This window comes from Rattus norvegicus, chromosome 18 (genome assembly GCF_036323735.1).
Source record: "Rattus norvegicus strain BN/NHsdMcwi chromosome 18, GRCr8, whole genome shotgun sequence".
In the NCBI taxonomy this organism is placed as follows: domain Eukaryota; kingdom Metazoa; phylum Chordata; class Mammalia; order Rodentia; family Muridae; genus Rattus; species Rattus norvegicus.
In genome coordinates, this window is record NC_086036.1 from 16778881 (window position 1) to 16795104 (window position 16224).

Below are 16224 nucleotides of genomic sequence, written 5' to 3' on the forward strand. Positions count from 1 at the left end.
TAGCACACCAGAGTGTTTGGGTGTTCGTACTGAGTTTTGAGAGTTGTTCACGTGCTTAAATGTAGGTCTCTGGTTGGCTGTGTAGTGTAAGTACTTTCCTCCTCCTCCATTTTTCTCCTCCTCCTCAGTATCCTCAGGGTCTCCACAGTCTAAAGCTTTCAACCTTAACTAGGTAAGTGTGTCTTTTCTTTTTCTTTTTATCAAGGATCCAGTTGAGTCGGTTTTTGTATTATGAATGTCTGAGTTGAGTTTTTTGGTGGTTATGGTTGTTGTTGTTGATGTCCATTTATGCCAGCACCATTTATAGAAATCTTTTATGTGTTTCTGTTAGGTGCATATTTGTATGAGCCTCTTTCTGGGTTCCTGCTTTGCATTGGCCTGCCTGCCTGTCCCCGCCTCCATTACTGTACATATACAGTAGAGAAAGCTTTATACTTAGTAGAGTAACTCTTCTCACTTTGTTCTTATTTTGAAAAAGAACAGGGCTAGTCTTTCCATAGTAACTTTAGCACAAGCTTGTCAATGCCAGTAAAACAAAAGCAAAAAGAAAAAACTCTACTGACACACTAGTATTTCATCAAGCTACAGATCAATTTTTATGTTATTTGTTGCATTGATAAACACATTAAGGAATCAAAATCAAAATTAAGGAATCCAATTTTTTTGTATTAATTTGACCAAGAATACACCCCAATTTGAATTGTCCCCTTCTCCCATGTCTTCTGTCTGACCTAAAGAAAAGGCTTTGCTCTGTATTTGTTGAACTGCACAGAAAACATGGTGTGGGAAAGAAACAAGCTGTTCTCTATAGAGCTCTCTAGCAGAATTTATGAGGAAGGGGGTTACTTTATTTACTCCAAATAATCCAGAATAGAACTCAAAATTGCAAAAAGATGTTATCAACCCATATCACATATTGCTTCCGATATTTATGAGGTATTTGCTCTGTTTAAGGCTGTCGTTAATGTCTTAGATTCTTTCTCAAGTGATTAGCACTGCACACACATATGTTATTCTCTTTTGGGGTGTTAAGGTTAAAGCTATGCGTTAAGCTTAGGTTGTAAAAACTGATTTCATGTATGGAACAGTTTGATTTGCTATTTTGAATTTCTATAGCAAAGTTCATGAGAAGTATTGGTCCTAAGTTTTGTGCTTTCAAACTGTCACTTTGATTTGTGTCATGGTAATAATAGCCCCATTATGTATAATTAGCGATTTTCCTGCTTATAATTTCTGGGAGAATGTGTATGAAATCAAGTGTTAGGTTGGCTTTGATTTTTAGGTTTTAGAGTCTCTCCTTCTCTCTTTCCCCCTGTCTCCCTCTGTCTCTGTCTCTTCCACCTCCACTTTCTCCCTCCTTTGCCCTCTCCCCCTCTCCCCCTCTCTCCACTCCCTCCTCCCTCTTTGGCTCTCTCCCTCTCCTCCTCTTCCCCTCTATATTTGTATTTAACTGAGTTTGGCTGTGAACTTGCAGTTTTCCTGCCTTAGCCCCCTAAGTGCTGGGTTAATGCATATGCCATCAAGTCTGCTTTGAAGTGACGTGAGTTCTTAAATGTTTGTTAGTATTCTCCAGTGAAGTGGTAAAAGCCTGGAGACTTCCTTTCAAAGAATCTTTAAATTAAAATTTTAATTTCTTTAATGTTTTTAAGGTTATTCACATTGTCTATTTTATTTTGATTGAACTTACAAGTCTGTAGGGTATTTTTAAATTATATCTTATTAGCGTTTGTGGGTGTGGGTGTGTTGCCTGCATGCATGCTGCCGCCTATGACGGTCAGAAGAGGGCGTCGGTTCCCGTGGAACTAGAGTTGCTGAGAATCAGATCGGTGGTCGTCTGCATGAATACATATCCCATGCTCTTAACCTCTGAGCCATATCTCCATCACAAGGAACTTGTAGTTTTTGAGAATTGCTTCATTTCTTTCAAGTTGTCAAATTTGTGAGCTTAAAGTTAACATTATTCTTTCACTGTCTCATTAATGACGCGGTATCTGCAATCCTTCATTTTTGACAGTAGTGATTTGAATCTTTTCTCTTCTCTCTTTGCTAGGCATATCAGTTTTATTGACTTTCCCCCAGCTTTTTATTGAATGTACTTCCATTCCTATGTTTCCAGTCTCTAGTAGATTAATTTTTTTAAAAATTCTCTCATCTGTGTTATTTCCTTCTTTCTCATTGCTTTGGACTTACTCTGTTTGTCTTTCCCTCTGTTTCTCTTATGGTGAGCGCGTAGAGCCCATGCATTTCTCTTAGTTTGAGCGAGCCTCCTCCTTGGCATGCCTTCACTGTGCCCACATGCCTACCGTGCGGTCGTCTCATTCAGGTCTGTGCATTTCTCATAATTCCCTTTGACACTTCACACTATAGAACTGCCAGGAGCATAATGATTTTTCTATTATTTTTTTCTCTATCAGTTCCTACTTTTGTTCTGTAGTCATCAAATAACTATTCAAAGCACCATTTGAAGGTTTCATAGTTGTTCTTGATGAGTGTCCTGTAACGGTAACTCTTAGCTTGCAGTGAGGAGCTCTTTTCCTTTGTTGTGTTTTCTTGGCGTCTTTGTTAAGCCATCTTGCATGTAGCTAATGCTCCATCTTGGCTGTTATGCCATGTCCTGAAGAGAGACTTTCCTCAGTATGCTAGCACTCCCATTTCCCACTGCAGTCCTCCAGTCCCTTCCCACACACTCCTCCTTCCCTGCTCCTACAGCACACTAGTCCCAGCTAGTTTGCCTTTGTTTTCCCCTCTCCCCTCTGGTTTTCTTTGAGTTGATCTTTTCTTTGAATGTTCTCTTTACTCTGCTAGGCCTTGATTTTATCTGGGGGAACGTGTGCTCCTTAGTCCCCATCAGCATAATGGCCTACGCTTTCTTGATAACTCTCTTCTTGTAGCCTACATCTGGATCCTGCACACAGGGTTTGTCCTTCTTAGCTCTGCTTCAGGTTAACTCAGTGTGAGCACAGTGCTGATTCCTTATCGGCTCTGCTTTATCAGCGTTTACTTAAAACCCTGCGTAAATCTCCCATCATGCTTGGGATCTTAGTCAGCATGCTAGCTCACCATTATCTCCTAGTTCAAGTTACCCTAGTTAGGCCCTGGTACAGCAGATGTCCTGCCCGAGTCTCCACCGCCTACTAGGCCTCCTTGTGAGTGAGTATTCTTTTTACACCTACCTCTCTGGGTGCTGGCCCCCTGCTCTGAGCAACCCCTCTGTGCAGATGTCGTCTTTATATGACTTAGATTCTGACTGTCCTCAATTCTGTTCATTATTCAAGAAGAACATAAAAGTAAAATAGAGAGGAAATGCAAGCTCAAATTTCATTCTGAAGAGAAAAAATTGTGTTCTTTATAAAGGACGTTTAAATGTAGTTACTTATTCATGGGAAAACTGTGCTTTACAAATCACATGTAAAGTAAGGCAGAATCTGCTGCTTTTATGTTTTGCTTGCCTTGTCTGGTATATCGTTTTGTTTTGTTTTCAAATCAATAGTCTCAATTTTGATTAAATAGAGAATAACGATGAAGTATTAATAGAAAATGTTAGGCCGAGGTTTTAGAGGCTGGCTTAGTTTGTGTCTCTTCAGAAGAACGATTGGCCATGAAGGGTTACATTCACCTTGTATAAGGTCAAACCGGATGGAGAAAGGAGCCAGAAGCCTTAGGAAGGTGGTGGTTTTCCGTGACACACTTCAGTGTTCCTCCTTAAGATCGGCTTGGATGCAAATCCTTCGGCATCTTTAAGGCAGCACGTCACCGAGACTGCTTGGCAGCCACCACTGGCCATTGGCAGCACCCTTTCAGAAGGATGTAGAATTCAGTATCTCAGTTACAGACTGATATATAATATAAAGGCATGGTGTTAACTTATTTTTAAAATATATCTTTTGATGTTTAAAGTGTCTTTACAAGAGCTATTCCTAAGCCCTGAGTCTCTCCTTTTTCTGAAATAGATAGGGTCTTGACTTTGGTAATGTCAGGTGGAAAGTGTACTTGTATCTTGGACGGAGCCATACAGAGGCTCCGTGTGAACCTCCAGTCTGTACTGACGCTCTGCAGCAAGAGCTTAGAGAAGGGCCACAGATTTGCTTCCGCGTGTGCATTTTAACCTATAACATGTCCATGGGAGCAGCTGTAGCTGGATCTTGTATATGTGTGTAAAAGGCAGAAAGAAAGGAAGATTAAGGTATTGAGGAAAGACAGTGTAGGTAAAAAATTGTGCTAATGGTTTTCTACTTTTAACACTGATAGCTTTTTAAAATGTTGTGGTAGATGAGACCATAAAAATGTAATTAATGTTAGAAGTGTAAAATCTAAGGCACAGTCCTACAGCTTCGAAAGGACTTTTCTAGCTGTGCCGATGTTCATTGAGACATAGAGATGTGGGTCTGGACAAATGCTTGTCTGAGTACTTAGGTTGTTGTAGCTGTGTGGTGGTTTTCATTTTCAAGTTTTTTGCACTAAATTATTTTTACTTAAAAAACATAAAAAGGTAAGATGCCTAAAATATGTACATGAATAAATGTAATAAAATAAAATTTATCATTCACATGATAGGCTAGAAAATGAGTTAATTCAAATACAACAAATAAAGGACAATAGTGTTGATGAAAGTGTATGGCATGCTTCGTGTATTAAATATAAAATTGTGATGGCACACACATTTGATTCTAGCACTAGGGAAGGCAGAGTTAGGCAGATCTCTGAGTTCAAGGCCAGTCTGTTCTACAGAGTGAGACCTTTATCAAAAAAAGGAAAACAATCATATTGGGGAAAGTATTAGAAAATTTAGAAACCTTACATATTCTTTTATGATGTAGCACATGTAAGAAGTTTTGGCTCTCATACTAGCCTGCTGGCATTATTCCAGGAGAAGTTTGAAATTAATTTATAGAAAGGCATGGTGGTTAGACAGCACAGATAAATAAAATACATCCCTCGTCCATAGTGAATGTAAGTGAGCAAAATTGTGCTAACAGGTAAGAAAACAAACAGACTTTGGAATTTCTGCTACTAAATGTATGGGTGCACTTCCTTAATAATCTTCATATATTTAGGGGACTTTCTCATTTGTGTTAACAGCACTAACGGTAATAACGTATGAGGGTAAACCAAAATTTAGAGGCTAATGGAGAATGCAACGAAGAGAAGTTGCAGTGATGTGAATTATGTTGCTTATGGAAGAATGTACAAAGGGATGAGTTGCCATATGGACTTCAAGTAAATGGAGGGGCTTCCCTCGGATACCTGGTATTGAGTTACATGTGCAGAAGGGAAGTAGGGTGTTGTCTGCATTTTCTCTAGACAGAATTATTGTTACAGGTACTGAATTATATGCCCTAGAAAGTCTTTCACAGCAGGATGAATGGATTGTTTGCATAGATGGGAAAACAGCACCATGTATAGACCTGAACAGTGAGTAGCTTTACAAAGCATCATAGGTCCTGCTGAAAGACGCTGAGGCGATGGTCCTCTATATGCATGCCCCTGTTTACAGGGGCCTTGAGGTGGCAATGGGGGCTGTGCACTAGTGGCAGTTGGCTTTATTTTTGTAGGGAAATACGTTTCAACATGTTGAAATGGTTCTAGGCACAGCTGCAGTACTAGCTGAAAGATGGCCTGTGTTCTAGAGCAATCTCCAAACCCTCCTATTGCCTGTCTCGTCTCCACTGCTGCCTGTTCATGCTCTCTTCCCAAGAGCCTGCTTGTGCTGTAGGCCCAGATACTCTAATTTTTCCTAGAGGACAGTTTGCTGTTTCTACTTAACATTTCTGAGATGGAAAAAAAAGCCCCGTTAGTTTCAAATTGTAAACTGAGCAATAGATCATTCTTTCATTTTCTCCTTTAAAAAATATCCATTTTAACTGTTAGGTAAGAATTAAATGTACATTGCCCTGCAATAGGAATGTTAGACTTTGATTTTTCAGTTACTTAAGAATTTTTAACTTCTTTTTTGACGCTTTTATGGAATATTTTGGGGCCGGGGATAGTCTTTTAATAAATTACACAGAAAATTTCTAGAGAAGATAGACTTTAACTTCATGTTGATAGGAGACAATTGAACTTTACTGGGATTTTATAAATGTTCAACTGTGTATTCATAAATTCCATTTTAGATGGTGCATTCTGAGATCTGCTACTCAAAGAATGTTTTAACTAATTACTGTGCACTTAGCAGTGTTTCTTGTAGTCTGACCAGACTCTACCTCCTGCACAAAGTCAGTTTTTCTATAATCAGTCCTTTTTCCATTTTGTGTGGCATTCACACAGTGCCATGAGTAGACAGTTTCCTCATTTGGATGGATTGACTCAGACTCATGCTCCACTGATACACATGCATTTCCTAAGCATTTAGTCGGTCTTCATGCATGTTGTCTATGTACTTTGGACTATAATTATTATCTACCATTGAATCATTTTATGTACCTGCTATAACAAATTCAGATTGCACACACCTGAAATAAGAGGGAGGGAAGAAAAAATTGCTGATACACCAAGGAAGCGCAAAGCAGTTTCTCAGAAATCCCAAGGAGCACTGGTTTAGTCTGCTGCTTCAAGATTGCAGCTGTGAGTTTCTTGGATTAAAGCATTTGAGAACTAAGTATTCTCAAGTTAATACTTCAGAAGTTAATGTCTTTATTCCTACTCTATTAATTGGTTATAAAATAATTATTGATAATTCAGTATATGTTGTCTTTAAACCTTTGTTAAAGACATTCTTATATTATACTCAAATTTTTAAAAGTTTTAGAGTATTGGAATAATCTAAGACAACAAAGATATTTGGATATGCTTCAGCAATATATATTGGCTTTTGCAGAGGTCAAACTATTGTATCCTTATTTACTCTATAGTTTTTTTTCTCTACAATTTAAATTTACTGGGAATTATGCCAAAATTAAAATGATCAGCTTTTAAAATTAAAATTTCACACCTTTTATTTTTATTTTATGTGCATTGGTGTTTTGCAGGCATGTATGTCTATATCAGGGTGTTGGGTCCCCTGGAACTGGAATTACGGACAGTTGTTAGCTGCCGTATGGATGCTGAGAGTAGAACCTGGGTCTTCTGGAAGAGCAGCCAGTGCTCTTAACTGCTGAGCCATCTCTCTAGCCCCATTAAAACTGCATATTACGTGGGAAAAAATAAAAACTATTTTCTCTCCCTTCTTATTCTATACATTTTTATACATTTTCTACTAAAGGGAATACAGTGGACAACATCATGAATTTATAACTGCATCCCTTAATTATAGCTCAATTATGTTATTTCTTTAAAATTGCATATCTGTCTGTCCACCCCCATCCACTCCTCATGGGGATCTAACGTTCGGATTCAGGGTTCCACTGTGTTGTCACTTATCCCATCCTTTTAGTGTTCTCCAGTCAGTGACATTATTTCAGTCCTTCTTGTCCTTGTCATTTTTAAAGAGGAGCAATCAAATATTTTGTATAATTTCCCTCAATATGGGCTTGTTGGTTTTCTCTTAGTAAGATTCAAGTTCTACATTTATAGCAAGAATATGAAAGAAGTGATGTACCTTTTGCTGAACCTGGTTGAGGTGGAGTTTACTGCTTCAAGTTTCTCCATTGTGAAGTTGGGTTTTCCCTTTTATAATTAGTAAATATTATAGTTCTATGGGATATAATGAAATGGTAGTTAATGTTTTGTTATTAAACTTCTTTCAACTTTGGAAATGGAAATGAAATGTTAGGAAAATAAATGCAAAACAAGTAATTACACCTGTAATTACATTATTAAATCTTATGACTTAAAGGATGTTGTTCCTCCTCTTACAATAATAAAAATGTGGAACAAACTGAATACACATGACATTAGAATAGAGCTGACAACTAGCTCAAGACCGAGGAAGACCTGTGCTGTAAGGGAAAGGCAGCAGTAAGCACTAGAGGACCTGGACTACCTGGGTTTTAGCTACATAAAGTATGTGGGAGATTGCTGATGTCCAGTGTGGGCAGGTAAGAGTGGGAGAGCAAATGTAGGGGAAGCTTTTGTTCAGAGGCTCTATTTGGCAAGATACTGATTTCTCTTGGGGCACTGTTGGAGGGGAAACAACACTTGCCATGGGGATGATAGGGAGGTTCTCTATCTTCTTTTGGTAAACAAAACACATTTTCAGGAAAAGGATATATAATTTTTAGAATTCATCTGATGGTGGGAGGGAGGCACAAAACTGAATGGAGGGAAGAGTTACATGCTGGAAGAAAGACAAGAATACTTCACAGGCCCAGGCTGGTAGAGACCAATACTATAAGCATAATCATGTAACCACCATGAAAACCTAGCATAACCAAGGCCAACCACCGCATGCACAGTAAACGTAGAGATTCATCAGGCTGAGAAAGCATAAAGCTGAATGTGGGACAGACATTGAGAAGAGACATCTGGTCTACCTGAATGGAAGTTTTGTGTAGAGAATTTGGTGCCTATGGTGCACCGAGAACCAAAAGAGTTACAGCAAATGTTGAGGCAGGCTATTCATAAAATCAGTAGAACCTGAGCCAAGGAAAGTCTGCTTAGTTCTGAGCATTGAAATATATTCATCTTGTTTGTTGAGGTACTGAAGATATTCAGACATCAGTAAACTACAATACACAGGAGAAAGCAGAAATATGAGAGTAGCAGAAGCAGATGCAGTTAAGATGCACATGCTGCTGAACAAGCTGAGGAAGAATTCTAAACAATTGATTAGCACATTTAAAATCTGTTTTCTCTCTGGTGCCCAACGTATTATAACAAAATATGTCAGCTTAAAATACTGATAAGTTTCTTGGAGACTTTGCTGTTTGAAGATATTTTGAGCCCAAACATTAATCTTGTAACATATCTTTTTTGTTTATATTGAGATAAAAAGTTTAATTTTTAAAAGCTTCAACAAAAGTTTGCCTTTATAAAACTTGTTTTGCATGGTGGTATCTAGGATTTAAAATGTACTCAGAAGGAGGTTTTTTTTTTTAAACTTCAGCCCCTCCCTACCTCTCTCCCTGCATCCTTCCTTCCCATCCCACCCCTGTGTGTGTGTGTGTGTGTGTGTGTGTGTGTGTGTGTGTGTGTGTGTGTATGTAGCTTTGGTCTTTGGTAAGTTAACCTTTCTCTCCTGACAGTTTACTGTAAGCATCAAGAAGAAGCCAGTGCCTTCAGCATTTACTTGGCCCCTGGCTTTGATAACAATTAGCAACACTGAGTAGGTCAGAAGTCAGTGTCTCTTTATGATCTAATCTTAGGTGTGATATGTCTGATTTAGCCCTAATAATAGTAACAAATCATGAGTGCTGGGGTAGAGGGATTATATTTAAAGAGATTATATTTAAAGAGTCAAATTTATCATAGTAACATTTTAAAAATACATTTCAGTGTATTTAATGTAGATCCCTTTATGTTTCTTATAAAATAATGTCACCTGCATTTCTGTCTGGTCTGTATGCATTTTCTTTTCTTCCATGAACCTCTAGTCACCTTCCAATAGACAGTTATAGTTGACAATCTTGCCTTGTTCCAGAAGAACAAGGACAGAAACAAATTGTTCTTTTAGATTATCTTTATAGGTGGATAGCTATAAGGAATTTTTAAGGTGTCTTTTCTTGGAGGGGAGGAACAGTTACTTTAGTCCCAGGTTACTGAGATTTTTCATTATGGCAGGTTGGCTTTGACAATTGTCTTTCCTATCCTCACAGATTAGCATGTAAAGTTTCATATTTGTTTATGTGGGTTAGTTTATGGCACACATCTATGTATGCATGCCATGTGAGTGTAGGTACTAATAGGGGCCAAAAGAAGGCATCAGATCTCCAGGAGCTAAAACAGTGGTTCTCAACCTTCCAGTGCTGTGACAATTTAATGCAGTTCCTCATCCCCAACCATAAAATTATTTTGTTGCTATTTTTAATATGTTGCTAAAATTATAACTATAATTTTATAAGTCATAATGTAAGTATCTGATTTGAAAAATACCTGATATGTGAACCCTAAAGGGGCAGTGACTCACAGGTTGTGAACCACTGACCTAGAGTCTCAATTGTGAGCTACTTGACATAGGTGCTGGGAACTGAAGTAGGGTCTTCTGAAAGAGCAGCAAGCACTTTTAACTGCTGAGCCCTTACCAAGCTCTACTAGCCCCTCCCCTACCCCTCCCCTTCCACACCCCCATTACCGCCCCCCCAATCCCCTATACTGGGGGTCCAACCTTGGCAGGACCAAGGGCTTCCCCTCCCCTGGTGCCCCAACAAGGCTATTCTCTGATACATATGCAGTTGGAGCCCTGGGTCAGTCCATGTATAGTCTTTGGGTAGTGGTTTAGTCCCTGGAAGCTCTGGTTGGTTGGCCTTGTTGTCTTTGTGCTTCTTTAATCTAATTTTTTTTGAAATTTTCATATAGGCATACTGTGTTTTCATCATCCACCTTTTAACTTCTCCTATATTCTCCATTCACTCTCATTTTCATGATCTTTTCTTTATTAATGTTAAACATTGTGGGCCTGTGTATTGGAGGCTTTCCATGGAGATCTCTGGCTCGGCCAGGTGCAAGGGTTCAGGCCAAGGGGAGAGAACTCGAGCAGAGAGGGGGAATTGCCTCTGCCACCTCCATTGGTGGTGCTGCTCCACCTTTGTCGCCACCACTGCTGCTTCAGTTGCTCCAAGATGTCAGCTGGACTGAGCCAGCAGGATGCTGACTAGCCAGCAAAGGGTGCCCAGGAGCTTCTGGCTGCGATTTTGGGAGAGCAGATCTCTTCCCCAAGTTGCAGTGTTACAGTTCTTATGGTAGAAGCTCTCGGATGTAATTCTTGCACATCTCTAGTTCTTCTGGATAGGATTCGTATATACAGTTTTGGTGTGGGTCAGGGTCTGACAGGAGGTATTTCCTATTGGCTTGATCTGAGTGCTTGGGAATACCTTATCTACATGTGGGCTGGCTTGGGTGCTGCTCCTATGTGACTGATGGTCACAAACCTCTCTACAGGGGGCTGTGGGGGGCTGTAGCTACATGATGGGCCTGGTATCCTGGGAGTTTAAGGAAATGTTTACTGTCCCTTAGGGTTGCCAGGGTTTCAAACCTCAGTTCACCTGGGAACAAGGATGCCTTTTACAGCCTACTGCCCCACAATACATAATGTTATACATATGTACATGCATACATACAAATATTCACATGCATTTGGATTCATTTAGGGTTGCCTATATATTTGTTTAAGGCTGGCCACTTGGGATCAGATAATTTATTACCCCTGCTTCCTTCTTGGGTCCATTTACCTGAATATGTTTTTCATCCTTTTACTCTAAGGTGATGTCTATTCTTGATGGTAAGGTGTGTTTCTTAGATGCAGTAGAAGGATGGATCTTGTTTTGGAATCTAGTCTTTTACTGGGGAATTGAAATCCTTTATATTGAGAATTATCAAAGAGCAGTGTTTCTTGACTTCCATTATTTTGTTGTGTTGCATGCCCCTCACCTGTCCGCTCTTGTTGTCCAGTGTTTTCTTGGGTGTGGTTAACCTCTTTAGGTTGAAGTTTTCCCTCTAGTGCTTTCTGTGGTGCTGTATTTGTATAAACATATTAAACATGTACAAATTGTTTGGTTTTATTGTAGAGTGTCTTTTTTTCTATTGTGATTGAAAGTTTTGCTGGTTATAGAGGTCTGGGTTGGCACCTATGATCTCTTAAAATTCTTGATCTTAGAGCATAAGCCATTGGTGTTTTGTTCAGGAAATTTTCCCCAGTGCCCATGTGATCGAGACTCTTCCCCACTTTTTCTATTAGTTTGAGTGTATCTGGTTTGATGTGGAGGTCCTTGACCCACTTGGACTTAAGCTTTGTACAGGGTGATAAGCATGGATCAATCTGCATTCTTCTACATGTTGACCTCCAGTTGAACCAGCACCATTTGTTGAAAATGTTATCTTTTTTCTATTGATGGTTTTAGCTCCTTTGTCAAAAATCAAGTGCCCATAGGTGTGTGGGTTCATTTCTGGGTCTTCAATTCTATTCCACTGACCTACCTGCCTGTCTCTGTAACAATACCACCCAGTTTTTATCACTCATGCTCTGTAATACAGCTTGAGGTCAGGGATGGTGATTCCCCTAGAAGTTCTTTTATTGTTGAGTATAGTTTTCACTATTTTGGGTTTTTTGTTATTCCAAATGAGTTTTCAAATTTCTCTTTCTAACTCTATGAAGAATTGAGTTGTAATTTTGATGGGGATTGCATTGAATCTGTAAATTGCTTTTGGCAAAATGGCCATTTTTTCTATATTAATCCTGCCAATCCATGAGCATGGGAGGTCTTTCCATCTTCTGAGATCTTCCTCAGTTTCTTTCTTCAGAAACTTGAAGTTCTTGTCATACAGATCTTTCACTTGCTTTGTTAAAGTCACACCAAGATATTTTATATTATTTGGGACTATTGTGAAGGGTGTCATTTTACTAATTCCTTTCTCAGCCTGATTATCCTTTGAGTAGAGGAAGGCTACTGATTTGATTGAGTTAATTTTATACCCTGACACTTTGCTGAAGTTGTTTATCAGGTTTAGTAGTTCTCTGGTGTAACTTTTGGGATCACTTAAGTATACTCTCATATCATCTGCAAATAGTGATATTTTGATTTCTTCCCTTCCAATTTGTATCCCTTTGACCTCCTTTCATTGTCTGATTGCTCTGGCTAGAACTTCAAGAACTATATTGAATAAGTAGGGAGAGAGTGGGCAGCCTTGTCTAGTCCCTGATTTTAGTGGGATTGCTTCAAGTTTCTCTCCATTTAGTTTAATGTTAGCTATATCTTCAGTGATTCTATTTCCACCTTCATTTCTTAGTGTTTTCATCATTTCTTTCCTTTGTTTGTTTTTGTTTTCATAGACTTCATTACAAGGTTTATTAATATCCCTGTATGGTTCTTGAACATATTCATCATTCCTGTTTTAAAGTCCTTGTGCTTCAGCTGCGTTGCATTTCTCTGGGACTACTGTAGTAGGGTCACCAGATTCGTTCTAGTAGAGGCACATGGTCTTGGTTGTTGTGTTTTTGCACTAGTGTGTAGCATCTGGGGTTAGGCTGATTGAGGTGTTTCCAAGTATTTGGCTTAGTTAGTGTTACTGTTATGGTGAAACACTGCAACAGAAGGCCTGGGGAGGAGAGGGTTTATTTGATTTATACTTCCACATCGTTGTTCATAATTGAAGAAAGTCAGGACAGGAGCTCAACTAGGGAGGAACTTGAAAGCAGAAGCTGATACAGAAGCCCTGGAGGAGTGCTGCTTGTTGGCTTGCTCATCATGGCTTGCTCAGCCCACTTTCTTACAGGACCCCAGGACCGTTTTATAGAAGCTCAGGGAAGGCATCACCTACAATGCACTGAGGTCTCTGGCATCAACCACTAATAAAGAAAATGCCCTATAGCTGGATCTTCTGGAAGCAGTTTTTAATTGAAGTTCCCTCCTTTCACATAACTCCAGTTAAGTTTACATAATACTAGCCAGCACAGGGTTGATATCTGTTCTTGTCTTTGATGGATGGGTGTTCCTTTCCTTGTTTTTCTTGCCTTCTCTTGATCTTAGGAAAGTGTAGTGGCTGTGTTGCCTGATAGAGAGTGCTACTTCAAGTCAGTGGGTGGCTTAGAGGCGTAGGTGTGGGCTAGGTTAAAATGGCTTCAGGAAAGAGCAGAGGGGATCCTATGCACACCAAGAGTGGGTTCCAGGAAGTTGGAGGCTCCTATAAATTGTAGTGAGGTAGAGGAAAGATGGGGATTAAGGGTCTAGTGGGATCTTGACTCTGAACCAAGAATTGGAGTTGACATGTGAAGGTGAGTACCTGTAAGCAAGTTGATATTGGTCTGAGGGTGAACATGGAGAGATTATAATGGAGAACAGGAAGGATGGTGTAAATCATCTGCCTGAGTCCCTGCCTGTTGTGGTCAAAGCCATATATTTCTCTAGAATTAATATAAATTTATAAGCATAAATTTATATTAAAATGTTAATACGTGTGACTGTGAAGGATGTTTTCATCACTGAGACATCATGACCATGGCAGTTATTATTGTTGTTGTTGTTTAATATTTTTTACAGTCCAGTCATTATACCCCTTCCCAGTCTACCTCCCACAGTTCCTTATTCCATTTCTCCTCCCCCATCTCCAAGAGGATGTCCCCACTTGCCCACCCTAACCCCACCTGACCTCCTCCCTCCCTGGGGCCGTAAGTCTTTCAAGTGTTACATGCTTTCTTTCTCACTGAAGCCAGACCAGGCAGTCCTCTGCAGTGTACGGGTCGGGGGCCTCACATCAGTTGGTGTATGCTGCCTGGGGGTGTCTGAGAGATCTCAGAGGTCCAGGTTAGTTGAAACTGCTGGTCTTCCTATGGGGTCGCCCTACTCCTCAGCTTCTTCCAACCTTTAATTCAACTACAGGGGTCCCCAGCTTCTGTCCATTGGTTGGGTATTAAGTATCTGCATCTAACTCATCTGCTTGTTAGGCCTCTCAGAGGGCAGCCATGCTAGGCTCCTGTCTGTAAGCACACCATAGCATCAATAATAGTGTCAGGCCTTGGAGCCTCCCCTTGAGATGGATCCCAATTTGAGCCAGTCACTGGACTCCCTTTCTCTCAGTCTCTTCTCCATTTTTGTCCCTGCAGTTCTTTTAGACAGGGACAATTCTGGGTCAGAGATTTTGACTGTGGGATGACAACCCCATCCCTCCACTTGATGCCCTGTCTTTCTACTGGAAGTGGACTCTACAAGTTCCCTCTCCCCACTGTTGGGCATTTCATCTAAGGTCCCTCCCTCTGAGTCCCTAGTGTCTCTCATCTCCCAGGTCTCTGGTACATTCTAGAGGGTTCCCTACCTCCTACCTCCCGAGGTTGCCTGTTTCCATTCTTTCTGCTGGCCCTCAGGGATTCAGTCCTATCCCCCCCCCCAATACCTGATCATGTTCCCCACTTCTCCTCCCAATCCCTCTCCCACGCAGATCCCTCTCTCACTCTGCCCCCATGCTTTCTTCTCCCTCCTAAGTGGGATTGAGGCTTCCTCACTTGGGCCCTTTGGCTTGTTAACCTTCTTGAGTGCTGTGGATTATTTTTTAAAGGTTTTTCTAAGTCTTTTTTTAACTTATTTGTTCTTTATATATATTAAATTCTGACCATACTTTTCTGTACCTCTCCCAGTTCTTCCTGCCCCCAGATCCATTCTTCCTGTTTCCAGATGGAAACTCTTAGAAAACATTTCATTGGGAGCGTACTTACAGTTTTAGAGGTTTGGTCCATTTTCATCTTCATGGTGGCAGCATGGCAGCATACATGGCACTGGAGTAGTAGCAGTAAGGCCACACCTCCTAATTCTTCTTAGTGCCATTCCCTGATGACCAAGAATTCAAATATATAGGCCTGTGGGGGCCATTCTTATTCAAACCACCACAGGGGGCTTTTGATATTAAAACATAAGATCATCTTACAGAGAAATGTGAACTATGCAAATAATATTTAAAGTAAAATATAAGATATCAAGAGGAATTCATTCCTTTTGGCGCCATTGCTAGAAGTGCCATCTCTAAGTGTCTTTTCATGTTAAGTAAGAGGAGTTTATGGGCATTTTGGGGAAGTCTCCTGAAGAGTCAATAATTGATGGTGGTGATAATTTTTTTTATGTATAAGGTATTGTTTTCCTTCCCAAGAATTAATAAGGCAACACTGGGCTTGAGCTCACCGGCAGTTTCTGTCCTTGTGGTGCCAGTGTAGCTGTTCCCTTCACCAGATTATCCCTTTGTTGACTGACCTACTCTCTGCTCTGTGCGAGATGGGGGCTGGGATCTTTTATTGTTACTTTGTGCTGTGGCATTGCTTCAACAAAAAATGTAGACTTCGATTCCAAATGTTTTCTTGTCATATCTTTTAAAATTTGGAGCATAGATGTTGCAAAGTTGAGGAAGAGTGTCTTATGAAAGAGTAAACTAAAAACCATAGAGCCTCCTACGAGCTCTGTGAGCCTTTGAGGAAGTGTGCAGTTTCATGGGCTGCAGCTTTAGGCATGTGGCTTTATTCTGAGGGACTTTTTCTTTTTTCATTTTCTTTGTTTTTTGGTATTTCTTTTTAGAGTAAGTGAAGAAAAGGAGGTGACAGAGGAGCGACTGAAAACTGAGCAGGAGTCCTTTGAGAAGAAGATCCGGCAGTTGGAGGAACAGAATGAACTGATCATCAAAGAAAGGGAAGATATCCTTTTGAAAGTTTCTGTT

At 40.0% G+C, this 16224-nt stretch overlaps 1 protein-coding gene across 15 annotated transcripts in view; it reads left to right on the top strand.

The window, feature by feature from the left end:
* Kiaa1328 (KIAA1328 homolog) overlaps positions 1-16224 on the top strand; it is a 299019-nt gene that overhangs the window by 16460 nt on the left and 266335 nt on the right. For 12 of the 15 annotated variants that reach the window (XM_017601012.3, XM_003751756.6, XM_017601011.3 and 9 more), the window contains one exon: positions 16086-16201. The exons of 1 other annotated variant lie outside the window; for it this stretch is intronic. In XM_017601012.3, coding sequence (XP_017456501.1) covers positions 16086-16201 — 116 coding nt within the window. Of the gene's footprint in view, positions 1-6968; positions 13805-16085; positions 16216-16224 lie in introns of all 15 variants that reach the window. 2 more of the 15 variants (XM_039097034.2, NM_001134607.1) reach the window with 2 other exon arrangements.